Source organism: Streptopelia decaocto, assembly GCF_964273445.1.
Source record: "Streptopelia decaocto genome assembly, chromosome: 2".
Taxonomy (NCBI): Eukaryota; Metazoa; Chordata; class Aves; order Columbiformes; family Columbidae; genus Streptopelia; species Streptopelia decaocto.
In genome coordinates, this window is record NC_138655.1 from 88,819,912 (window position 1) to 88,843,086 (window position 23,175).

Sequence of the window (23,175 nt, forward strand, 5' to 3'; positions counted from 1 at the left end):
CCTCATTTTACATTATAAAATCAGAAGAAAGATATGACATTTACTCATAACATTCAGTAAAGGAAGTGAAGTCAAGAATAAACCTTAGTACTGTTGACTTTCACAAAAATACTTAATTTCATAAGGGAAATGACAACCTTTATATTTGACAACAGCACCACTGGAAATTAGACTTTAGAAATTCACCTAAGTTATTGTGATGATTTTTTTTTCTGAGTACAATGAAAAGGAAAGCTATTTCTAGAGAAACTGAGACTTGAACTGTAAACAAGGTTGAGAAATTCTACTCATGAAAATAACTGCAAGTGGAAAATGCAATGATCTTATGTCATGTCTGAAAAAAAACATTGTTTCCGTGTATTTAAAAAAAAAAGTAGGAGGAGGTAATTTCCCTGTTAGTCTTTAAGGTACATCTGCTCTTCCTCTGTTGGGCTAGATTCTGAGCTTTGGATAAATTAATCCCCTCACATTTGATTTCTCTTGCTCCTTTGGTCCTTATGGAAGCCTCCCAAATTCTTGGGGAGAGAGGGGGGATGGTTCCCTCAGTTCCTTTGGTGTGTTCTCATGTAACAATCAACTGAGAATGAGTGGGAGGAGGGGGTGGCATAAGCTAGAAGACTTCCAGAACACCTAAGAATATCTGTCACCACATCACATTCGAGACTCGGGTCTATATGTTTTTCTTTCAGAAACCATATAGATTTTAATTGTCCATGAAAACGTTTATTTTGCCATGTTGCTTGCGATTTGTTGTCATACAGGGAGTGAGGTGACTGCTACAGTTTTTTAAGAAAGGTCCTGTGAAAGTGACATAAAAGGTCATTTCAATTAGCTTATTCAAATCTTCAAGATATTTTAAAAATGTGGAAAGAAAATCCCCACATATTAATACCAAGCTGTATTTTCTCTTGTTCAGTCTGTAGCGTTTTGGGAGTTCCAGGGGGGGTGTTCTTTTTAGTTCTGAAAGGTTAGCTTTGTGCTTTAAAATATTGTCAGTTAAAGGTTTACGTGGTATTTTCAACAGTTTTAAAAGTTCAGTTCTTTGAATCACTCTAGTTGAAGTCACAAATGTGAGTAGTAACCGTTGGTCTTACCACAAGATAGTTTTGGTCTGTCTATACAGGAAAGATTTAAGATTGGTCTTCAGCAAAACCACTAAGGAAAAAAAAAAGAGAGATGTCAAAGATCTGTTCATTTTTTTTGTTGTTCTTTAATCCAGCTGTAAAACAGTGTGAATTTTCATTTGATACCTGAGATTTAAAGGATTACATCTTATTTTTTTTTAAGGCATTAGAAGGGAGAAAAAGATACTGTATGCAGCAATAACTCAAGTGCTGTTCTCCTTGTCTGAAACTATATAATTCAGAACTTCAAAGTACAAGAATTTCATAGCTATGTATTTTCCAAAATTGCTAAGCAGTTTTATTTTTGTCTAACTTTTTATCACTTCAGATTGTTTTACATTAAAAACCTGAAATGCTTTAGCTAAAGAGGGAATTTGAAATACACAGCATTTCAAATTAATGACTTGAAAGTAAACTGATTTTGAGAATACTCTTGTCATGTTATTGCATTTCTTGTCCAGTAGATGTTGCTGTACATACATAAAATAGAAGATTTTCTAACTGTAAGATTCTACATCTGCACTTAGTATTTGAAATAACTTTTTTGGTGTAATTTACTGTGTTCTCAGTAGACTCCACAGAGGGCTAGAACTACAAACAGGAAGACTGTTAGTCAAACCATGTTTTCTTCAACTGTAACTGTCTTGTGCAAGGTGTTCTCTTGTTCCTTTGTTTTCAGAGATGTGAAGTGTCCATGAGGATGCTGATTATTTTGCAGAGTCTCTTTCACAGTTAGTTGAATTATTTAAAGAGCATTGTCAACAAAATGCTGTTCCTAAAAACAAACAAAAACACCTCAGTTCTCCCCCTCAGATGTTACAATTCCAAATTGCCCTGAGTCCAAAAAGTATTTCCCACCTTCTCTGGGCAGCTTACATGCTGAGAAAATAGTTTCCTTGCATAAACTTGAGGCACAGTTGGATTATATATGTTTTAGCTCTCGGTGAGAAAACTGTGACTTCATGAAATTAATATTGCTAGAGTTAGTCTTATGCTTGTCTCTTATTTTGTCTTAAATGCGAATTGTTCCTCAGAACTAAACATGAGCATGCTGACCTACAGTGAGCAGAGTTAATTGATTATATAGTATTTTGTTATTCAGAAGCTATGAGAGAGTTTTTATAATTGTATCATAAACTCATTGGTTTTCACTTCTTCACTTTGAAAACCCCTTTTTCAGAATTATTTCAACAGTAGCTATGAGACACTTACGCTTTTCAATTTTCTCATTTTCACAAGACTGCTGAAAAATCTGGCCAAATGGAAAGATCCAAGAAAAATGCTAGGCAAAGACAAAATGACTTCAAGGTAAGGTACTGGGGAAAACATGGCTTTCTTTCATTTGTCCTTCATAGCAAGATACTTTAGTTTCGCCACCTTGAAAATGAGATTTCTTAAGTCATCTCTGTGCCCTTATATACCTCCTTCTCTACTTTCTACTATGTGGAGCCACTTCTAAATCATACATTCCAAGATGTTGTGTATAGCAAGTACATGGCTACTTAAACACATTGATAGAGCTTTTTGCTTCATTTTTCTTTCCCTTCTTCTGATGCAGAAAATGATTCAAGAAGTGATGCACTCTCTGGTAAAACTTATCCGTGGAGCTTTGCTTCCATTCAGCCTCAGAGAAGGAGAATCAAGACAATATGGTGGCTGGGACATGAAATCTGAACTCTCTGGCCAGTGGCTAACACATGTTATCCAGACTGTAAGGTAAATGGATCTGTGGACCTACAAAATTATGCTGCTCGTGGAATATGTGTGCCTTAAGACAAATAGTTTTGATAATCGCGTTAAATACCCTGAGTAGTAAAAATCTTAGCATTTTCAAAACTAGGATTACAAAAAAATGACTGATGGCAGATGTAGGATTCTATGTGCAAATGTAATTAATAATGTCTCATGATATAGCTTCATACGTGATGATATATTCCTTTTTTCCATAGCATTTTATGGAAAAGTTAGAATAAAGTATTTGTCTGGCACAGCATAGGTGCTCCGTGAATGAAACAGGATTTGATTCTCTGGGGTAGAAAGCAATTATCTGCCTCATTTACTACACGTCTTTCCATCTCTGCCACAATGGGTGAAAATAGCATGCTTCTGACTGTAGTATAATTCTTAAATCATAATTTACCTTAACAGCTGTTTTGTGGAATGTGATACTCCTGCTTATAATGTCATTCTGCTTATAATTAGGTTTGTTTATAAACTTAGTAATGTGCACGTCATTAATTACAAAATGTCTCATTAATATAGAGAATTTGCTTCCATTTGTGTGTGGAAAATTTAAGAATTGTCATTTTCTTTTTGGAAACTTGAGTAATACCTGGATATGAGACTGTACTTTTTATGGGCAGTTTTCAAAATAGGTAATAAGCAAAGCACAGAGGAAGAAAAGGATATAATCATGTACTGATATCCTTATTGTGGATGGAGCTAGCAGTGATACGTACCTGTTGACAAGTCTGCTTAACACTTTTCCAAAGTCTGTTGACAGTTACATTACCTGTACTTTTAACCATTTAAAAAAAAAAAAAAAATCCATGTGAAGCCTCTTATTCTGGCTGAATTTCATGGAAAGCTTCCATTTGAAAAAGGAACTGACTTGGCATTTGATGGAAAGATATAAAGGGGCGAGGGAACAGGCTTTGACACCAATGTTGCCCCTTTATGAGAAGCAATCCAATTTCACTCAGATTATAAAATGATAGAATTTAACACTTGCACACCTGTAATTTGGCTTGGAAATTTAACCAACAGATTCTCTAAAGGTTGGTTGTGCTTCAGAGTCCTACCATCTGAGGTATGATCCAGGCTGAGGTTATAGGGTATATGAAAGCTCTTTTTTAGACAATCTCCTCTTGCTTTCTGGCCACTGCCCTGGTAATGAACAACTGAAGTGGGAGCTGGGGAAATTCTCTCTCCCTTCCACTGCTTTCCCCATCTCGTGTTATTACTGATGCTTGTGCTGGCACTTTACTAAAGTGAGCCAGACTCTGATGCAAAGCAGTCTAAAGAAGAAGAGGAGAACTGAACATACCATGATGGGGTACCAACCAGTGATAACCACGTCAGAAGTTTTAGCAAGTGCTGCAAGTACTTTTTGAGCCCCCACACTTTGACAATCTAATAAATTCTTGTGACTCACACCAACGATGAAGGTGGACACTTCTCATGAAAAGCATATACACTTTGCATAAAAGCCTTATTTATTGCAAAGTTATGTAATAGTTTAAGTCTCACTTGTATCTTTTCTGAGAAAGTCCTTATGAAGCATATGATAGAATTTTATTCTTTTCATTCATGTCATACATGATTTACCATTTTCTGCTTGGATTAATATTTAAGAATGCAAAAACTTACATTATCTTCTTGCAATCTAATTTTGTATCTCTGTGATCTTAATTTTTCTGCTTGTTTATATGTATCACACAGCTTAAGCTGGAGTGGTTGCATGGTCTTTCTCTTGTACCCAGTTCTGTCATTGCCTACATAAATAGGTTCCACAGGATAAATTAGAGCTATTTGATAAATTGAAGCTGTTGTCAGCAAGACATTTGCATTATTGTAAAGATAGGAAGGTATGTATTTGTTAGGGTGCGTTATATGAAGGAAAAGATGATCTTAAAGTTGTGACAGCTACATGTTCCCTTAGAAACGGAATCAGCTCCAAGTACAGGACTTCTGTGCAGTCTAAAGTCATTTAAACTTCTCACAGATGGGTATTCACATCCTGTGTTTCCTTGATGGTGAAGATAATGCAGATTTATGTAGTCTGCTAATTCAGTTTTGGTGGTTTATGTCCAACACCAGGGGTAAGGAACCAAAGCCTGCAGGTGGATGATTGGAAATATTACACTTATTGATCAAACCTGTTTGCTTGTGCCCTCCTACTCCTGTTCTTTGGCATTTTCTAATACCTATGTTTTGGTCAGTATTAGCAGTAGGACAAATGACGATGACTGCATTTGAGTTGTCCTTGCTTAAATATCCAGGAGTTGGATAAAAGCGGTGAACCTCACTTTGTGCCCCTAACTAAAGTCTAAGCACAACTGCAGCCTTTTAGTTAAAAGCTGAAATGCTATTCCTTGCAAGCAGCTGCTGTGTTACTATTTCTAAAGGAAAAAACAGAAATGAATGTGCCCATCCTCAGCTATAGTAGTTGGTGATTTGTGCCCAGTCAGACCTGGGAGCAAAACAGTGAATGAATTCAGTCTTTGCTCTGCAGGTGATGCAGTACCTGTATTTTTGTCTCCTTAAATGTGTATACTCTTGGTAATCTGAACCGCAGCCACATCACCATTTATAGCAGCTTGGTGGCTATTACTGTTGTAGTGCAGGTAAACAATATCTCAGAAACCCTGTGGTGGATCTAGGATTTGATCTAGGCATTCACATAAAAATCAGGGGGTGGAGAGAGAGGAAAGCAGCTAGTTCTGCTCCGAAAAGATTATTCTTAGAAAGGCAGGCGGCGAAGTGCAAGATGGCAGTGGGAAAAGTTGGCATGTTTCTATGATGGCATTACAATAATGTTACAGAAAAATGAATCTGCATTTGCAGGCTTCTGAATTAAGCAAACAATTAATCTTCTCTGAATGGGATAATCAGTTTTCAAAGATAAACTGTGGATGGAGTTACTGTATTCACATGCACAGAAAATATCTAAAAAATTCAATGGTGTTGTATCATCTTGAAAAGCCCTGCAGATTTACTCTCCAATCTTACTGTATTTACTTTCCAGGCTTAGTTCTGAGTCTCTTACTGCACTCGAGATACCCAATGATATGCTTCAGATCATCCAGGATCTTATTTTGGACCTTCGTGTACGTTGCATTATAGTGACCTTACAACACACAGCTGAAGGTAAAAGAAGGCTGCAGGTCTCTTTGCTTACTGTCTTTTTTGGGGTTTTTTGCCTCTGATTAGGCTGAACCATGTTCTGGAAGATAACCATGTTTGTTGCAGATATTGTAGTGGTGGTGGACTCCTCTGAGTTCCGTAATATCTCACAAGAATTACTCAAGTATTTCACTTTGCTGACAGAAATGTCTATGAGTCCTTTCCTTAGTCTAATGAATGCAGCAGTTTAGATCTGTTTCCTTTGGGCTGAGACAGTTTTACAATGCAAGTGATTTATCTCATGATGCAGCTATTCATTTCATATTGGAAATATAGTTTATTTTCTTTTTGAGCTCTTCTATAAAGTGAAGAATTAAATAAGTAATGCCCCACCCCTAAGAAAAAAAATCTACTGTCCTTTATGAAGTATTGTAGTTGTGTGTTTTCTAAGGCCTTTTACTAACATCGAAATCCACTGGCTTCCTTCTGTGTACACAGCTTTTGCCATAAATGTCTCGATTGTCAAGGCCAGTAACACATTCTCTAATGTGACTCTATGTGCATCAGAGGCCATTCATCTTACCAGCTTGTATTCAACTCTGAAACTTAAATGTGAAACAAGTAAATCTTCCAGAAATAAACATCTCTCTTAAAATCAGGGCAGACTGATCTACTAATTCACTTAGAAGGGTTTTTTGCAATAGACTAACTAACCTCAATGTTAAAAAAATTAGTTTCTTAAGTCTTACAATTTAATCAGTTTTTAATCCTTCACATTTGATTTATCATTATTTTGTAGGCTAATGTGAAGCTAAGTGTTTTACCCAAGCCCTGAGTGTGCTAAGCTCAGGTGGCTACATTAAGCAGAGTTTCTGCTTTTTACGTCCTGCTTGCTGGCCACATATGTTCTGTGCAGGAAAAATTCTTGTGGTAGTCTCTGCCTTAAATTTTTTTAAAAGTAGTTTTCCCAGTCTCTGTGTGAATAATTCTGAATTTGATCTGAACGTCTTTATTCATATTTTTGAACCTAGAGTTCAGATCCCCTGAGATGCCACTATGTTACGTTTGATGGATAATTTTCTCTCTCTCTCATCCAGCCAATAGCAGCAGCCCTCCTTGACTGCTACTTCCAGCCCCTGTCACTGAAGCAGTTCTATGTATTAGCTGTAGCATCAAGCAGGAGAAAAGATGCCTCTTGCACTGTGTGCCTAATCTATGGGACACTTTTCTTTGTTTTCTTTTACCAACTAAAGCAAAATTTTGCATGTTTAATGTGTTTAGATAGTTTTCCTGGACAGGACCAGGTCAATTGAGCTTTTGGAGAAGCTGTTCTTTTTAGGGAGCCAGTGAAAGAGCAATTAATGGATATTCTAAGGAGCCATGTAAATGGATCTCAGATGTGGTTATACCTGTAACATATAAGTCAAAAAGGCTCTTCCTGGATTTCAGTCTTACCTCTGTAATCTCTGAAATGTGAGCTGTGTAGACTGCTCATCTCTGACCGCATCTTTTAAGTTGGTAAAGGCATTCAGGTCAGTTGAAATTTTTAATAGAGCATGCTACCATTAACTATTTAAATAGAACAAATCTGCCCACACACAGGGTTTTCTTGTTGTCGTACAGTAAAGACCATATTGTGATGCTGACACTGAGAAGCAGTCTGTGTTCTTTCCCTTGCATATATGATCACTGGTCATAAAGGTCATGAAAGCCAAAATATGTGAATGCCAGACTAGACAGGGGGTTTACATGAATGTAAAATGTAATTGACTGGAATTTGGTGAGCAGTGAAATACGAGAAAAGAAATTTGTTTCATTTGTATTAGCTCAGAACACAATGCAAAAGCATTGAGTAGCCACAAACACATGTCAAGGCTGACCAGTGCAATCTGAAGTCTTGCAAGAATATTGGTTGAATTAAGAGGTTTACTAAACAGGGCACTGAACAGAGTAGTTATTCTGCACAGTCCCTTAATACATTTATCCTCATTAAGCCTATACTTCCATGAGATGTAGAATTGCAGGGTATGAAACCATAACCAAGCTTCTTCATTTAGCTAATTAAAGCACCAAGGGTAGGGAAGATACCTTTCAGCATGCTCCTCTTTTCCTGGATTTTTGGGGAGAGATGGTAATTAACCAATTTTTTTTTCATTTAAAATAGTTTTGTGATGTACAGACAGTTCTGATATGCAATTTTTGTGTGCAAAGCTCTATGTCAAAGCCCTCACAAACTGGACACAATTTATCTTTATTCTGTTTACAAGTTGATTAAGCCCCCCCCTCAAAATGATGATGCAGCATGCATGTGTCCATAGAAGAATTTTGTCTAAGTGCATGAGCTCCTGTTAGCTTCAATAAGCATATAGAAGTTGGTACCTTCTAGGTAGCAGAAGAGAGTGTTTTTTGCATGTGCCTTCAGGTATTTTTGAAGAAAGGCTAGCACCATGGATTCTTGACACTGAGTGGGTACTCTGAGCCTCTTTTATAGTTACTAAATATGAATTATATGCTCTTCTTTTTGTCTTTGCTAGAACGCTGGGCAGCTGTTCTTCTATTTTTAATTAAGAGCTGAAGTATAATAAGCTAGAGGCTTGGGTTCTTAAATGCCGTGTTTTATGTTGTGATTAAAAATTTAAAAAATAAAAACAAACCTGAAGCCTTCACAATGTTTCTTTATTTTAAGCTTTCCAGTAAAAGATGTGCTTCATGCAAGTCTTGCCATGTATCACAGAGACACTTCTCTGTGTGGTGTCACCAACATACCATGTATGAGTGCCATTCTTAGTCATTTTAGAATGCAGAAAGCTTTGAAGCTTGTAGAGCTATTTGCTTGTATGCCTAGTCATTGCAGTCCCAATGTCTGTGGTTTATCTTTTCAAGTTCAAGGAGTTTTTAATAATGAAAATGAACACAACCTCCCTCCCCCTCACCATTGCTCTGTCTTACAGATATAAAGAGGTTAGCTGAAAAAGAAGATTGGGTTGTTGACAATGAAGGTTTGACATCGTTGGTAGGTATACTTATGTGTCTTGTAGGCCCTTTCTTTGGTGGATTTTTTTTTTTTCGCAAGTGTAATGAAACTGGTTTCTATATTATCCAAAAACTGAATCATTTTGGACTTTGTCTATATATGTGTATACTGGTGTCTATAATTAAAATATTAAAATATAGGAAGATAAAAAAATACAGGGTTTTTTGTTTGAATGGTTACTTATTCACAGCACTCTTAACAAATCCCATCACCAAATACAGTTTATAATTCTTAAACTGTTATGTCTGAAGTAACTTTAAGTGATAGTGATAATAATACTAGTTAGCAATATTTTTGAAGGTGCAAAATAGGGAAAAAAAAAGCATAAATAAGAGCTTTGCAGATTTGTGCCATGTATTGAGAGACAAAAATAAGAATCAGGCATCATATGTAGCGTGACTTTCTGCCCTAAGTAGGGTTATTTAAATGTATCAGTATAGTAACTGCTAACCTCTAGAATGATTTTGCTGAGATAAACAATAATAACTTTCATAGTTAAGCATCTTGTTTTATGGATGGTTTACTGAAGTAAAAAAATATTTTTGAGGTCACAAGTTCAGTTCACATCAAAATGCTTCATAACTTAGACACTACCATGGAATTGGTCTGTAGCTAAATAAATAGGTCACTTAGTAGGTTATAGTGAGAAACTGAACTGTAAAGCAACTAATTTAGGAGAGTGCCTACACACAGACAACGAATGACTTGAAACCAAATTCAGATAAATTAGTGAGATGCTTTCTGGAAATAAACAGGAATGAGTAATGCCTAAAACACAGCAAGCACGTTGTAGGTGTGACTTAAAAACAATCTGCGAAAGCAGAAAGGGCCTGTGGGAGGTAGAGTTGCTTTGTGTATATTATCTAAGAGAATGCTCCGCAGACTTTTTTAGTTTTTCTTATTTGCTTCTATAAATACGCATTTGAAGTTGAGTAGGAGGGCATTAAACAATCACAATATACGCATTGTAGGAAGGAGTGTTGTTGGGCAATTGTAGTGTTATAACCAGATTTACAGCTTCTGGTCTTGGTTTCAGTTGCTGCTGACTTGGGCAGGTCCCTTAACTTTTCTGGTTTTCGCTCTATTCATCTGTAAAATGGAGGGAGGAGGAAGGATCTGCCCAAAGGGCTTTGTTTCTTTATGCTTTTGCTGTATCCTAACTCATCTTTGTTTAAATGCTGCTTAAGTCTTTTTTTGTATTTAGAAATCAGTCATTAATTCCTTGTATGTAGCATTTCCCTAAGATACCTGTTGAGGTGTGCCAAGTTGTAATGGTAGCAGTTTACTGTGTTTTGTCATAGCAGGGTTATTTATCTACTAAAGTAGAGTTAATTGTGGTAATATTAGAAATTGTCACAAAAATTAACCAGTATAAACAAGAGCCAGGCAGTCTCTTTGGGGATATCTTAGGCTTAAGATAGAAACTGTATTTTAATTTTGTAGGAAATACCAGTTGATAACCACTTTAGCATTTATATTCCAAGTAATAGATACAGTAAGACACAGAAGCAACTTCCTCACTTTCATAATATCTAAAGAATAACATATCTGAACAGCTTTCTTCTCCTGAGATGTGATGTTTTATTATGTGAAAAAACAAGAGTAGCACTTTACAGCTGTTCTTTTTCTTTTGAGTCCAAAAATAATAAATACAGATTGTCTTAGTGGCTTTTTTCATGATTTTCATGTTACTATGCAGCCATCAGTTTCATGATCCACCTCCACCTTAGCATTTACAGAAATAAAAGTTACTCCTAAGTCTAAAGTTAGTGATATGCCATAAACTACCTGCTGGATGAAGAGCAGGTTTACATGGCTTAGCAGCTTTTTTTTGTCCACCTCTTTGACCCAAATCCAATAGGATGATGTCCCTCTTTTCTAGACAGTGACACGTCTCTGCTTCATGTTGCCCTGTACACCAGCTTCCTGCCTCAGAAAAGAAGGCAGCATCTTTAAAAAAAAAAAGTGCTGTTTAACAGGGAAGTGAGAAAAACAAGGAAAAACTGACTGATGACTGGTGCTGTGAACTCGTTTGCACTTTCAGAGTGAAATTGATACATACATCAAGATATTCATACTTCAGGTTTGGAAACCTGAAGGTACAAAAAGACCCCCAAACCAGTGGGTTATTTTCCTCCATGTGAAAGCAGTTTCAATCTGTTTTTCTTAAAAACTTTTTCCTGAAATATATATGCAGATATCCCAAGTGAAATTATATCCCAACTTAGATCAAGATGTGGACAAGGGAGGGTGTCAAAGGCATCTATAATGTAATTGTCAATATATTCTACCATAAACAAACTATGAAACACTTTCATGACCCTCTAAAGGAGGCTGCTTGGTATAGAAGTCTCTCATTCAGATTTTAAAAAAAGTGCATTGATCTATGGTAATAATTCTGTAGATAAGTACAAAAGTACATCACTGCAAAAGGGTCCTCTGGTAATATATTAATTGATATTAATTTATATATAAAAATAATAATTCTATTAATTAATATATGTTTACTTTATTAATTTTGATTTTTTTTTTCCTTATTTATGATAATTTGGAAATAAAAAGCTTACCATATGGCATGGGAATTTTTATATATTTTTCTAGTATACATTTGACACGCTTATCCAAAGCTAACAAGTCATTTGCCTTTCAGCCATCCCAGTTTGAACAGTGCATTATCCATTCCTTGCAATCCCTCAGAACTGTCCTGGACTGCAAACCTGGAGAGGCCAGCGTAAGTTTTGATTTATGCTTTTATTTTGATTCATTTTATGTAAATTACTATTGGGTTTCAGAACAAGAGCTGTCAGAGAATGATCCAGGGGTTTAGCTTTCTTGTTTATTTTTTCCATGCACACCCTTTTCACTACTGCTAGCTTTTAGAAATCTATTTGTTTCCTTTGTTAGGGGTAATTGTGTGTATGGGGCAGATTGGACCCATATTTAAATCTTTATAGCTGTTCTTTTGGAAAAATGCTACTAGTGTATTTTTCAGATATCAGTAGGTCTTACTTTATTTACATGAAAAGAAAAAAAAAGGGGGTGGGGGAGGGCCATTCCTAGGAGTTACTCTTCACTCAGTGTTGCATCCAAAATACTTGCAGAATTTTAAATTCAGCTTTTTATTTCTGTAAACTTTATTCTAAATCCCGAGTCCCAATTGTCCAGGTCCACTTAGTACCTTGAGGCCCTGATTGGTTGTGATACTGATGGTTTTTTTCAGGTTTCATGGGTATTATTTTACTCTCGTCCGTTATTTTAATGTTTATGGCTAGCTTGTCTAGTTTCTTAATGAACATTACTCAAAAGAATCTGCAGTGCATGGTGAATCCTTTTTGTTAGGGTGCAAAGGTCTTCAAATATCCTGGGAAATTTTGCTGCAATTCCGTTAGCCAGTGATATGTATCACGTGTACTAGGCACCACAACTTCTTTCCTTTTAGTGTTTTATTTCCTCAGGCTTGTCAAACTGTTTATTGGGACTTGTAATCTCTCTACCCATTTTAAGGGTGGGGAAAAATTGAAATTGATCAGTGGGAAAACAGTGTCCCAGCAGCCATTCCTATACCTGCATCATCTCTTTAGGGGTAGGTTAGTCAGGACTTCCTTGAGAATAAGGCCACTTGAAGTTGTTCTGCTGAAATAATATGTCTGCATCTTCAGGTTTTCCAGCAGCAGAAGACACAGGAGGATGTGTGCCAGATAAGCATTGGGATCATGCAGGTAACTCGAGCACTTTTAGGTATGAAATTGTGAATACAAGTGATCAACAAAAATGTGTGCTTTGTATCCTGCCCACCTCCCAAAAGGAAGTTTAAGTTGATGACTGTGTTATTCCTCTGATATTCTCTGGGATACTGAGAAATGTTTGACTTCAAAATTATGTAGAGCTTACTAGCTGAATCTGATTATATCAAATCCTCAGATGGTAAGTGACATATTCCAGGATTTTACTGGTTGTGACTCTTCAAGATTTTTCTGATGATTGAGAGATACTGAGCTGATGTCATCTAACTTCTATATGCTACAGTAAAAGGACTGATGCTGATTTTCATCAACTGAAGACCTAGCTTTTAAATTTTGTATCAGAAACCAGTATTTGTAAAAAAAAAAAAAAAAAAAAAAAACAAACAAAACAGGGGAAAAAAAAAGTCTTGTTTTCTTTTTTATATATATTTGAAATTAGGTAATAGCATACTTTAGGCCTTAGAACCATTTTTATAGTCTTCTCAAGTAAGAAATCCCAAGCAAAAGAAAAGACGGATTTTAAGGATACTTCTGTGATGTTTACTTGGGACCAACTGTTCAGACTGAGCAGCTGAAAACTATTAATAATGCCTTCTTTGCAAATCAACAGATTATCACTGCATAATTTTAGCCATGCATGATGAGAACCACTTAGCAGAATTAAAAATTCCTGTGTTTTACTACAAGTAAACAGTGATGCATATGAAATTAAAAATACACATTCAAAAGGTGTAACTACAATGTTACTGTATTAATGTATGTAAGACTTAAAGAAATATGATTGTTCTGCGTCTATTGGCTGTAATAAAAGTGAATTTAAGTTGTTGGGTTTTTTTTCTAGTTCTAGCAGAAAATATAGATCTTGCTTTGTTTCCTAGGTCTTTATAGACTGTTTGGAACAACTGAGCACCAAACCTGATGGTGACATAGATACAGCACAGTAAGTAAAATAAATATGACCTAGGTGTAGTATTCTGAAATTGCAGGTGCAAGTCTCAAATTTCAGTGGTGGCGTGGTTTTATCCTCTCTAGTATTTCATATTTCTTGTGAATACTTTTGCCTCTTGTTATTGATGCTTTGCAGTAAGAGTAGATACTTTTTATGCCAAATAATTGAACGACATCATGTAGTAAATATTGTACAAAGTAATTAATATGGTATTAGTTATATCTTTTTAAATTGATGATAGGAGTAGTAGTGTGCTACAGGTATGTTGTTTTTGACATGACCTTACATGGAATGAGTTGTCCTTGTCACCAAGTAATGTCTATTCATGGAGAAACAGCCCCTCACCTTTCTTCCCTCCCATTTTGATTGATTCTATTGGTGTTTCTGCTAAATTCTTCAAAGTTTGTTCCATAATTGCTCATGAGCCACTCATTTTAGAGACCAAAACAAGTTGAAATAGTCTGAATTTCCAAGAGTACCAGTCATTTCTTTGTGAAAATCCAGAAACTTTGCAAATGTTGGAAGCTGCAATACGCATTAGAAAAAGGCAAGTTAACTGTTCCTAATGCCACTTACTTTTTCTCTACTTGGAGGACTGTTGGCCGGATAGGTGTAAAAACAAATCACAATCTGTGGTAAACCAGAATAATCACAGAAAATGAAGACGCATTAAGAAGAAAAGGTCTGTAGCTAGAATAGTAATGTCTGTCCACAAAGCTCCTGCAGGTTTTGTGGACGTCTTAGGAAAACTGAACAATGTGGGCTGCTTTATTATCTGGTGTCATGGGGCTTGAAACAAGATTCCGGTTTACAGTTCCAACTGTTCATTTGAACCCACCACATATCAGATAATCGAAATCACTATACTACTCACCTTTTAAATTGTATTCCTAGTCTTTCAGTTGATGTTTCATCTCCAGATTTGTTTGGAAGTATTCATGAAGACTCGAGTCTTTCTTCAGTAAGTCTGGCTTCTGTTTCTAAAAGCTGATGTGAAACTTAATACCTCTCAAAGTTACACGAACGTGGTCTTGGAACAAAAAAAAAAAAAAAAAAAAAAAAAAGAAAAAGAAGAAAAAAAACCAAGTGTTTGTTTATGGTATCTTAGTAATACTGTCTTTAACTAATGAAGTTGTTTTTTTGAAACCAAGTCTTCATCAGAAACTAAAATGCCATCATTGAAATCAGTGAAAATAGCACTGCTATTAAAACAGTGGAGGGTTTGACTTTTCATTTATGACCTTCTTTTAAATGATAAGATCTGGTCTGATTATTAGTTACTTTTAAAGCCCAAGAAGATATAGATATTCAATAATGTAGGTTTAAAAAAAATGCTTTACTGAGAGAGTAAGTATTGATTATTTGTGTGGCTTGTTTGGGTTTGATTTGGTTGTTTATGGGAAGTTGGAAAAACGTATTTTAATGTTCTTGACACTTTGTCTTTGGTTAATGTACTTTGGTTAATGTCCAGTGGAAAAAATGTAGTTGTTCCCTGCGAGAGACCTAGTGAGAACCTCTTGTGAGGTTAATATTCCTTAGTACAGGTTTTGAATATTGTCAGAAGCCCAGCCTTGCCTCATGTACAAGAGCAATAAGCATTCCTGCTACAACAAAGCATCACAGATTGCCAAATCAGGCCAAGCTTCTGAATTGCAGACTATAATAATTAGTTCTTTATATCAACAATTTAAATCAACAGTTTTTGATGCCATGGAAACCAAACTTTGTTGTCTTTTTTTTTTTTTTTTTTTTTTTTGTAAGTCACAGAACACTTTCTCTTCTCTTTCCTGATTGAGAACAGAGAAAATGGGTGACCGAAGTGTAGGTTTTGTCACTGTATTTTTAAAATGCATTTTTTTTTCGTAGTCTCTATACCAACTGATTATAACTAGAAGTAGTAGGCAACTGCACATCTCAACACCAGTCATCATATTACTGGAATACAAAACTGTCAGGAGTTCTTCTGGGCCTGAAAACCGACATCATTTTGAATCAGATCTGCAGTATTATGATTATTTCTTCACCAAATATTTTTGTTTTCAAAATAATTGCTGCTGTTCATTTTGAACTTCCATCCAAGGTAGAAAAATATTTTTCCACCTGGGGGAAGAAGAGAAGAGGGAAGACCCAATCTGTTTAAATAATAGTTCTGTCTTGTTTGGTTCTTTGTCTCTTTGGAAACTACACCTTGTTTCACCAACATCAGGGAAAAGCAATCCTGGTATCTCAGCTCTGGAATGTGTTTGACCTTCTTGTAAATTTAAAAAAAAAAAAAAAAAATGGAGAACAGAGAGAAATTATAACCACCTGGAATTTTTTGCCAATTAACTACTGAATTTGTATTATGTCCATCTGAACCTTTTAGTATTTTGGAATGGATGAATGCATTTGTTCAGTACCTGTTTTGCTTCCCTTGTTTTAGCCATCTTCATGTGAAAGTGAAGATGAACTTCAGTTACATTTTTGTGGTGGTCATAATTCTTACTATATTTCTTGAAACAAAGTAAAAGCTAGAAACAGCTTCCTGGAAAGCTGTCCAAACCTAATTTTTGTAAAGTCTTAACCACATTTCTGTATTAGTCACAGCTATTCCAGCGAATGCTCCAGATCCCATAGAAAGAAGAAAAAGCATACGTGTTCAGTCATCATACCTGATGTTCACTCAGATTCTTGGTGCTTTATTGACAAAAATATTTGTAAACTCCACTTTATTTATCAGTGTGTTTTTCACACCAAGTCAATAAAATACTATAGATTTACAGTATTGGTCATGCTGATGTTTCTTTTTTTCTATCTATTATGTTCGTTCTTCTCTTAAAACAAATTTTTAGGAACAGAGGCTTTTAATTGCACTCAGCAACTGCCGGTATCTGGAACGTCATACCTTCCTGAATATAGCTGAACATTTTGAGAAACACGGCTTTCAAGGTGTTGAAAAAATAACTCAAGTAAGTGAAAGCACTGGAATCAAGTATCATTGCTTGAAGGAAACAGGCTTTATTTTTTTATTACTTTCTGTGGAAATTAAGTGCATGCGTTCACATAGCCAAAAGGACTCTTGGGTGAGCCTTCTACAGATGAGTGGGACTCCAAGCATCAGTTGGACACAACAACAAGAATATTGTTGTCTGTTTTCCTATAAGGCTTAAATAGCTGGTATAGGAAATGTGACTTCTTGTTCAGGGCATGTGTGTTCCATAGCAAAGCTTATCAGATTTCTTAGTAAAGCTGTTTAATGTCGCTGTGTTTTCTTAATGCAGAGAATAAATGATTATTATCTCAGAAATATACTTGATAAATTATTTCATCTGGCAATCTGTGTTACTGATAGCTGTTGTTCATAAACTAGTTCAGGTTTTTTTGTTGTGTTTTTCTTTTGGTTTGCCTTTTTTTTTTTTTTCAAAGAACGAAAATGTCAAAGTGGGCGGCAGTAGCTGTCTCATTTTCCTGCCTTTTTGTAAAGATTAATCATTTTTTATGAGAAATGTTGTGACTTAATCCTTAGGACTATAAAGCTAGTTTATTTCCAGAAACATTTGTTGGTTGGAAGTAAAATGTTATCTTTTCCAGTACAGAGTACAAGATTTCAGTCAAACTGATGTTTCTGCTATTTAGTACTTCCTTAGTCCGGTTCTGCTTGAATGTTGTTTGAATTTTTGTGGCTGAAGTAATTTTGAATAGTATTTAAATGGGCTTTATATGATTTGTGTGGTTAGTGCAGTATACAAAATTACTCTGGATATTGCCATTCTTTGCTGCCAAGACAACCAAGCGTTGAGCTGTGTACACTTAGTGTTGTCTATATAGGCAAATATAAGACATCTGTTGTGTATTCAACACTCTATAATGTACAGGCACATCAAAGTATTGCCATTATAAGTCCGATAGGTTTAAAATTACAAAATTTGAATGTTGAAATGCAGATTAATTTCAGATCTGTGTTAATCCTTTGAAAGCACCGAGTGGTGCTGTACTGCATGTACGGGACACGTCAAACAGTAATGCTAGCTGGGAGGATTTGGATAATTAGATAGTCATTTTAAGATGGCATTTTTTGAAGCCTTCATTAACTTTGAGAGGCTAGAAGACCACAGGAGTTTAAGGGGGTTGTTTGTTTCAGTTTTTTGTTCTGTCACCTAAATTTCTGAAAGTTTCCTAGTTTATTCAACTATTTATTAGATTAATAATTTGAAATTAAGAACTGACAAAATTTTTGAAAAATACAATGTTTTTATCTGAGGAGATGGAAACAAAACTATGCTTTAAAATTCTGTTAGCTTTATAAATTGAATTTTAAAGTTAATTTTGTTGTGTATATTGGTGAAAACAATCTGTTGTTTGGGAGATTTTTAAAGTTGCCTTTGTTAGAAGGGAAATCATTAGTTTCTAATATTCTGAAAATACAGAAATCAAAAATGGTAACTAAGAAAATTTCCTTACATTCTACATGGTTGTTTTTTCCGTTTTTTTTCTTAGCTTACAAATACAGAGTTACATGGAACTGCCAAATTTTACACTCTGCTCTAGCACATGCCATCTTGGCATGTACTTATGGTACTCACCAATAATTATATTGAATTTCTACATAACTTTAAGTGCCTTTCTGTGGCGATTCTTTAATTCAACTTTTTATCATCAGTTTAGTCAATTATCAAGTGGAAAAAAAAAGTATGTATCCCACAACATCCATCCTTGCTTACTGATTAAGCTTCTCAATACAATGGTTTCCACAGTTCTGATATTTAGATAAGGCAGAGGGCTTACTAGGATAGAGGCTTAAAATGGCTTTAATACTAAAATTGAAAACTCTGGTTACAGGGAGGTTCACAGCAGGAAGATAAAAATGAGACAATTGTATATTTTTATGAGCATCTACCCCACTTGAGAGTCAGGAGAATGGGTTTACACAACGGGTGTTGTTGAGGACTCTGCTCTGCTTCACTCACCCATCCTGGGCTCAAAATAACATTCAGAGGAATTGTTCATTCTTACTTGTAATTTTTCCACGAACTGAAAAACAAGGTTACCCACCACCATCCTAATTGTGCATTGAACTTGAAACAGGTTGAAGAGGACTTGCATGGAAAAAAAGCTTGTACTGAATATGCGGATGTTCTTTTGTATTGAATGACTGCAGAAGTGGAAGGTGGAATTTCTTAATTCTAAATCACTTTCTTAAGAACCACTGAAGCGATTGTTTCACACATTCTTTGTATGGGTGCATGTTTGCAGGAATTTCCCACTGGAACTTGTACTGTTTTTTCCCAGTAGCTCAAACCTAAATGGGAACGGTCTAAGGATAGTTATTCTTCCTGATCATAAGAAATTGAGGTGAAAAATGTCTTGAAACACATTCCAGGTTTACATTTCTGTGATCCTGTGTAAGGGGGAAAAGAGAGTTCAGTGAGAATTTTTTATACATTTTTTTAGTGTGTTTTTTCAAGTCTTGAGTGTCAACAGACTGTCGGGGAGAAGGGAAAGAAGAAGAAAATAGCCTTGACCTTCTCCTGGCATCAAATTCTCAGTGCCGCATGAAAATCTTCTCTTTGGGATATAGATCTTGTGACAAGCTAAAGGAGGTTCGTCAGGTGGAAAAGCAGGAAAGTGGTAGTGTCTCTCCTTTCGGAGCATCAGCTTCTCCATCCCAACTTTCCTGGATCTGGCAGCAACTTTGACCTCAATAATACATCTATTTTCCCTTGCACTTATGATCTCATTCCTGAAGGCTTGTCTATCTATTCCTGACTCAAATACTGCAGTTCCCTTTTCTCTTGGCTTAACACCACAGGCATGCCAGAGAAGAATCCAGTTTAGAGACATCCCTGCAGCGGATAAGCTTCATCCTGTATTCTGCAGCTTTCAGCATTAAATCTTTTGTCTTTCATGGGCAAAGGAGTGATATGGACTTGGTATTCTTGTTTTCTTTCTTTCTTCTGAATTCCTGGTTTGGTCTAGAGCCTTGCCACCTTCCTCACTTTTAAACTGCTTTGCGTCTGGAAAACATTTTATTTAGAGATATATATATATAGTATATATGTTTTTTTCCTTTAACAGTTGAGGAAAATGAGTAATAGTTTAAAAGTTTTATTTCACTATTTCTTAAGCTCCTACTTATGAGCATAAATACATTTAAACAGTAGTCAAATGGTATTTTCAGCATGTTTTATTTGCATTTAGCATCCATTATAATGCTAAAATACTGACTTTCTTCTTTAACGTTTTATGATACACATTGTGTTCCAGAATTATTTTAGAAGCTACAAGTGGTACCTGTGTTTAATAAAAAAGTTGTGTATAAAATCTACAGTTGCTCAGATACAATGAGAAAATTGTGTATATCTCTTTAGCTTTCTGTGTGGCTAAGTTGTATGAATTACTAAAAGTTGCATAAAGAGCTGTTAAATAGAAAATTTCTGCAAGTATTTGCGAGGTGCAGCTTATTCATCTATTGTATGGCAGTGCCTTGAGGTAGAGGAGCGGGAAGTTCACATGTACGCTTTCAGAAGGCAGAGACTCCTAAATAAATCTATGTATTTTCTAAGTGTAGAGCAGATGGTGAGAAAACGTAATATTACAATTAGTAGATTTTAAGTATTATATGAAAATCTTCATGTTTCAGGATGCAAATTGTTATGAGTATATTTAAAGCATTGGTAAAATTCAGTTGTTTACTCGGGGCAAGATCAAGACCTCCAGACATACAGAAAAAAAAAATCATGCCATTAGACAATTACAGTGTGATCTGCCTGCTTTGGCATTTCTTCGACCTTTCCCAACAACGTCTGTTGCTGAGCACAATCAGAAAAAAAGAAATTATACTGAGTAGGATGGACAGATAATATGGAAATTCCTAGGTTTTTATATATGTAATTATGAACTTTGTAAGTAATTGCTATGCTTTACAGAAAATTAAAGATGACATAATGTAAGTTTTTTCATTATGTGACTCAATTATTGTAATTAATGACTATTTATTATGTTCTTTCTCTTTTTTTTTTTGTTTTTTTTGTTTTTTAGGTTAGTATGGAATCCTTGAAAGAGCTGGATCAAAGACTGTTTGAAATGTACATTGAATTCAAGGCAGATCCAATAGTTGGGTCATTAGAACCTGGCATTTATGCAGGATATTTTGATTGGAAAGATTGTCTTGTTCCAGCAGGTAAATATCTGCTTATTAAACTCTGAAATGATTTTAACAGTGATTGATAGGAGCTAAAATATACTGTACAATTAAGCTTTTTTCTAGTCTGTGTGTTTAACTTTTGACATGTTCTTATTATAAGTTCTTTCTTACAGACTTTACTTAATTCCTAAATTTTTTTTCAAATACCCCAAATGATTAAAGCAGCTTTTATCATTGATAATCTCTTTAATGCTTGTTTCTTGTGATTATTTTGCTTCATTGCTTATATATAATAGAAGGAATTATAAAAGACATCTTCGCTATTTTTTTATGAAATTCATTGAGATTGTTTGGGACTTTTTCCAAAGAATCTGGCCACTTTTGTAATAGATGTAATTACAGTTCTGAAAAGGTAAAATTATGAGAAAATGCACACTATAACAGTAGTTCAACAAAGGATGTTAAACCATTAAAGAAGGGCAGGTGTAAGGTATTTGGAAGGACTGAGTTGTTAGGCATTAATTAGGTGCTTTAAGAGCCTCTCTTTTAAGAAAGCACAATATACATGACTCCTTTTTTTGTTTTAGGAGTGTATACTGTGTGCATCTTTACATTTAGGTTCTTTAAACATCTAATTTGTCATATCTAAAACTAATACATCTAAATCACTTAGCGCTTGAATACATGGTTAATACCAAGTAGAAATCAGTTGCTGTAACATAGTACATGGCATTTTGAAGGTGAACTTGTATTAATTTTTAGTAAATCATTGATTGGCGTGATAATTTGTACTTTCTTGGCTTGATTTTTTTTTTTTTTTTTCATAGAGTTGTGTATGGCAAACTTAGTAGAAATTTTGTAGTACTTTAAATTTTGATAGGGAGGTAATTAAAAGAAGCAAGCTTGCAATCTGTGAATCAAGAGCTGCAGTGCTTGCCCATAGGGCCTTAAAGACACAAAGATCTTAGGGTTTATTACTTTAAGGAGAAGTGTCTCCTTAAGTGTCTCGTTACTCCTTTTGTGCTCAGACTATGGTCTGATACAATTTATAGTGGAAATAACTTAGATTTTAATCTTGCAAGTTTGTCAAGTTTGTATCTACATGATACATAATTTACCGTGTTTCAAGTATGCATTTGCATTCCCACCAGCTAACAAAGGCAAAGAAGTTGTGTCAGATTTTGTATGCTCATTTCTTGATCTAGTACACTGGGATCCACTTACTAGATGCACATTGCCTTTAGGATTATTCTGTAGCATTTTTTCATTTAAAGGGAATACAGATGCAGTTAGTACTGCGGTAGATATGCTGTCTTTTCCTCTTAGAAAAACCCAAAACAAACAAACCAAAAAAGCTCTTCTTCAGAGTTCCTCTCCACATACAGCATGAAAAGTATCTACTTTATTAAACTAAAATAACATACACATGACTGAGAGTGGGTCACACTGAGTCAAACACACAGTTCATTTGAGGATTTCTTAAACATCAACACATTGATTTATTGAGGAAAAAAATATTTGTATGGTAGAAATTCTTTTCTTCACTAATCTTTATGACTGCAAAATTTAAAGATTTTATTTGAGTCATTTGGCTGGTTTGGATTTTCACATTTGTAGCCTTAATTTTAAAAAAGAAAAATAGTTGGTGGCATGGGCAAGGCAAAACATTTGGACCTAAGTTGTGTTTATGAATGGTGGTATCAGTGATGTGAAGTGTTGCATAAGTAAAGCTACTGGGTCTTCCTTAGTGGATATAGGTGTGCCTGATCACCAAGATATAATAGTTTGGGCTGAAGTTTGTTTTGTTGTTTGTTGGTTTTTTTTTGGTTCCTGTTGGTTCCTGCATTAGCTTTGAAATAGTACTGGTGACAGTACAAAGGCAAATTTTGACAAGAGCAGGTTTGGTTTTGTTTTTGTTTTTGTTTTTTTTTTTTTAATTAAAGAAGAGGGAAAAGGCATGAATTTGCCTGTGTGTAAAAGGTAAGATGTAAAGGCAAATAATTTCCCTGAAGCAGTCTGAAACTTTCAAGCATTCCATCTGGCAATTACAAATTTGACCAGAGTTTGGGCATGTTGATACCACGGGTATCGCTTTTGCAAAGGACATTTTGGAAAAATGTGAGTATGAAACCACTCAGGAGTTGGTTAGGAATAACATGAAGAATTTTCTGATGAGGAATTTCCCATGTTGGTGGTCCAGCTCAGAGATTCAAGACTGCAACTACTTTTGAACAAATGTTCTGGTCAAGCACTAGCAAGTGTTCCTTTCTTGATGCTCCCCCTGCTGTTACCAAGCAGAATGAAGAAGCTGGAAGACTGAATAAAATGCAGAGAACACCTGATCTGGACTATGGGGA

At 35.3% G+C, this 23,175-nt stretch overlaps 1 protein-coding gene across 2 annotated transcripts in view; it reads left to right on the top strand.

Annotated features, from left to right (window-relative positions):
• The window catches only part of EXOC2 (exocyst complex component 2), a 127,506-nt gene that overhangs the window by 70,940 nt on the left and 33,391 nt on the right, over positions 1 to 23,175 (top strand). For both annotated transcript variants that reach the window (XM_082046630.1, XM_082046631.1), the window contains exons 14-23: positions 2,364 to 2,432; positions 2,683 to 2,840; positions 5,872 to 5,993; positions 8,921 to 8,982; positions 11,654 to 11,734; positions 12,663 to 12,722; positions 13,625 to 13,686; positions 14,590 to 14,656; positions 16,527 to 16,643; positions 20,713 to 20,854. In XM_082046630.1, the coding sequence (XP_081902756.1) occupies positions 2,364 to 2,432; positions 2,683 to 2,840; positions 5,872 to 5,993; positions 8,921 to 8,982; positions 11,654 to 11,734; positions 12,663 to 12,722; positions 13,625 to 13,686; positions 14,590 to 14,656; positions 16,527 to 16,643; positions 20,713 to 20,854 (940 nt within the window). The remainder of the gene's footprint in view (positions 1 to 2,363; positions 2,433 to 2,682; positions 2,841 to 5,871; positions 5,994 to 8,920; positions 8,983 to 11,653; positions 11,735 to 12,662; positions 12,723 to 13,624; positions 13,687 to 14,589; positions 14,657 to 16,526; positions 16,644 to 20,712; positions 20,855 to 23,175) is intronic.